The sequence below is a fragment of the Peromyscus californicus genome, unplaced genomic scaffold (genome assembly GCF_007827085.1).
Source record: "Peromyscus californicus insignis strain IS unplaced genomic scaffold, ASM782708v3 Scaffold_1__1_contigs__length_55948999, whole genome shotgun sequence".
In the NCBI taxonomy this organism is placed as follows: domain Eukaryota; kingdom Metazoa; phylum Chordata; class Mammalia; order Rodentia; family Cricetidae; genus Peromyscus; species Peromyscus californicus.
Window position 1 is genome coordinate 48,459,128 of NW_026294492.1, and position 2,183 is coordinate 48,461,310.

The 2,183-nt window shown below is 41.9% G+C and overlaps 1 protein-coding gene across 1 annotated transcript; it reads left to right on the plus strand.

Annotated features, from left to right (window-relative positions):
• Nucleotides 1-296: 296 nt before the first annotated feature.
• Nucleotides 297-1,250, plus strand: LOC128116093 (olfactory receptor 8-like). The gene has a single exon (XM_052747356.1). The coding sequence runs from the start codon at nucleotides 297-299 to the stop codon at nucleotides 1,248-1,250; it is 954 nt and encodes a 317-aa protein (XP_052603316.1).
• Nucleotides 1,251-2,183: the final 933 nt, after the last annotated feature.

Here is a 2,183-nt window from a genome sequence, read left to right on the forward strand (position 1 = left end):
TTACCAACCTCTATAAAATCCCTGAACACTACCTGTACATAATCAGAAGACACTGTGTGTTCATAATAATTTCTCCTTAAAATTGTAGAATATATGACCTCTGATGGAAATACTCAAATAATGAAAGAAATGTTTCTCAAAATTAGCATCAGAGACTGCCTAAGAGGACCAGTTCCATGAACACAATTCAGAAGTTAATATGTTAAAAATATAAAGTATAGCATATCACCTATATCAGTAATGTGAGAATAAGAGTCATACTTCTCTTATCCTTGCCTCATAGACACATCTGACTCATGGAATCAGGGAACAACACAAGAAGAATTTCAAAATTTCTTCTTCTTGGATTTTCAGAGAACCCAGACCTTCAATTCCTCATTTTTTCACTATTCTTGTCCATGTACCTGGTCACAGTGCTTGGGAACCTCATCATCATCATGGTCATCATCTCACAGTCTCACCTGCACACGCCCATGTACTTCTTCCTCTCTAACCTGTCTTTTGTGGACATCTGCTTCACCTCCACCACAGTTCCAAAGATGCTGGTGAACATCCAGACACAGAGCAAGGCCATCACCTATAAACACTGCATCACCCAGATGTGTTTCTTCTTGGTTTTTGCAGAATTGGACAACCTGCTCCTGGCTGTGATGGCCTATGACCGATATGTGGCCATCTGTCACCCCCTGCATTACACAATCACAATGAACCCCCAGCTCTGCATGCTGCTGGTTCTGCTGTCCATGGTCGTTAGTGTCTTGCATGCCTTGCTACAGAGCTTAGTGGTGCTACAATTGTCCTTCTGCACAGATGTAGAGATCCCCCATTTCTTCTGTGAGCTTAATCAGCTGGCCCAACTCACCTGCTCAAACAACTTTCCAAGCCACCTCACGATGCATCTTGCACCTATCCTCTTGGCAGCCACTTCCCTCAGTGCAATCCTTTACTCTTACTTCAAGATAGGCTCCTCCATATGGGCTATCTCCTCAGCTCAGGGGAAGTACAAGGCATTTTCTACCTGTGCATCTCACCTTTGCATTGTCTCCTTATTTTATAGCACAGGCCTAGGAGTGTACCTCAGTTCTGCTGTGACCCAAAGCTCACACTCTGCTGCAAGAGCCTCAGTGATGTACACTGTGGTCACCCCCATGCTGAACCCCTTCATTTATAGTCTAAGGAATAAAGATGTGAAGAGAGCTCTGGAAAGACTCTTAGGGGGAAAACTAAATTGTCCCATAGCACTGAGCTGAAGAATTCTCTGGGTTGCAGGGGTTGAAGCTCCAGAGCCAGATATTCGGGCACTGTCTTCAGATCATGAATGGAGAAAGTACATCTAAATATTTCGTGGAGGGTCTGAAGAGATTGTTCAAAGGTGAAGAGTACTTGCTGCTCTTTGAGAGGATCAGAATTTAGTTCCCAGAACCCATGTTGGAAGTTCATGACCGCCTGTAACTCCAGCCCCAAGGGATGCAACACCCTCTTCTGACCGTTCTAGATACCTATATTAATAGGCACAATACCCCCCTATACACATGCATAAATAAAAATAAAATCGATCTTATAAATGCAAACAAATATTTCCCAGCATCTCCACTACTCTCATTCCTGCTCTGTACATAATATATGCAAGCCACGTTACTAAGATTTTTGTTCTCTCATGCAGCAGCTTTCTACTCTATAGTAGTCCTGGCTTCCCGAACACAAGACTGAAAGTATATGACTATTGCCGCTCATCCAGCTGGTCAGCAACGCTTCAAAATAACTTCTTCATGTGTGACATATATTATATACAGTAATATTTATTTTTGTTTTGTTTTGCAAACATATAAGCAAGCATGACCCTCAGGGGAAAACCAGGCTTGGCAACTAATGCAGTATTCACTGTAGTTGCAGAAAATGTGAAGGCTGAGTTTTGTCTTTTGTACTTGCTGTTCTCTGCACAGGACCATCTTAACTTTTTCTCGATAGTGTGAACTTTAGATGTGTTTTTTAACTGCTGGTTAGAGTTTTATATATTGCATTAATTTTTCTTTTCATACATGAACACGTGTATTGACTTCCATATTATGTTTTTTTTTTTTTTTTGGTTTTTTCGAGACAGGGTTTCTCTGTGTAGCTTTGCGCCTTTTCCTGGAACTCACTTAGTAGCCCAGGCTGGCCTCAAACTCACAGAGATCCACCTG

Bases quoted from the DNA above. Each gene is read 5' to 3' on its own strand.
- LOC128116093 (XM_052747356.1), top strand. From the start codon at position 297: ATGGAATCAGGGAACAACACAAGAAGAATTTCAAAATTTCTTCTTCTT.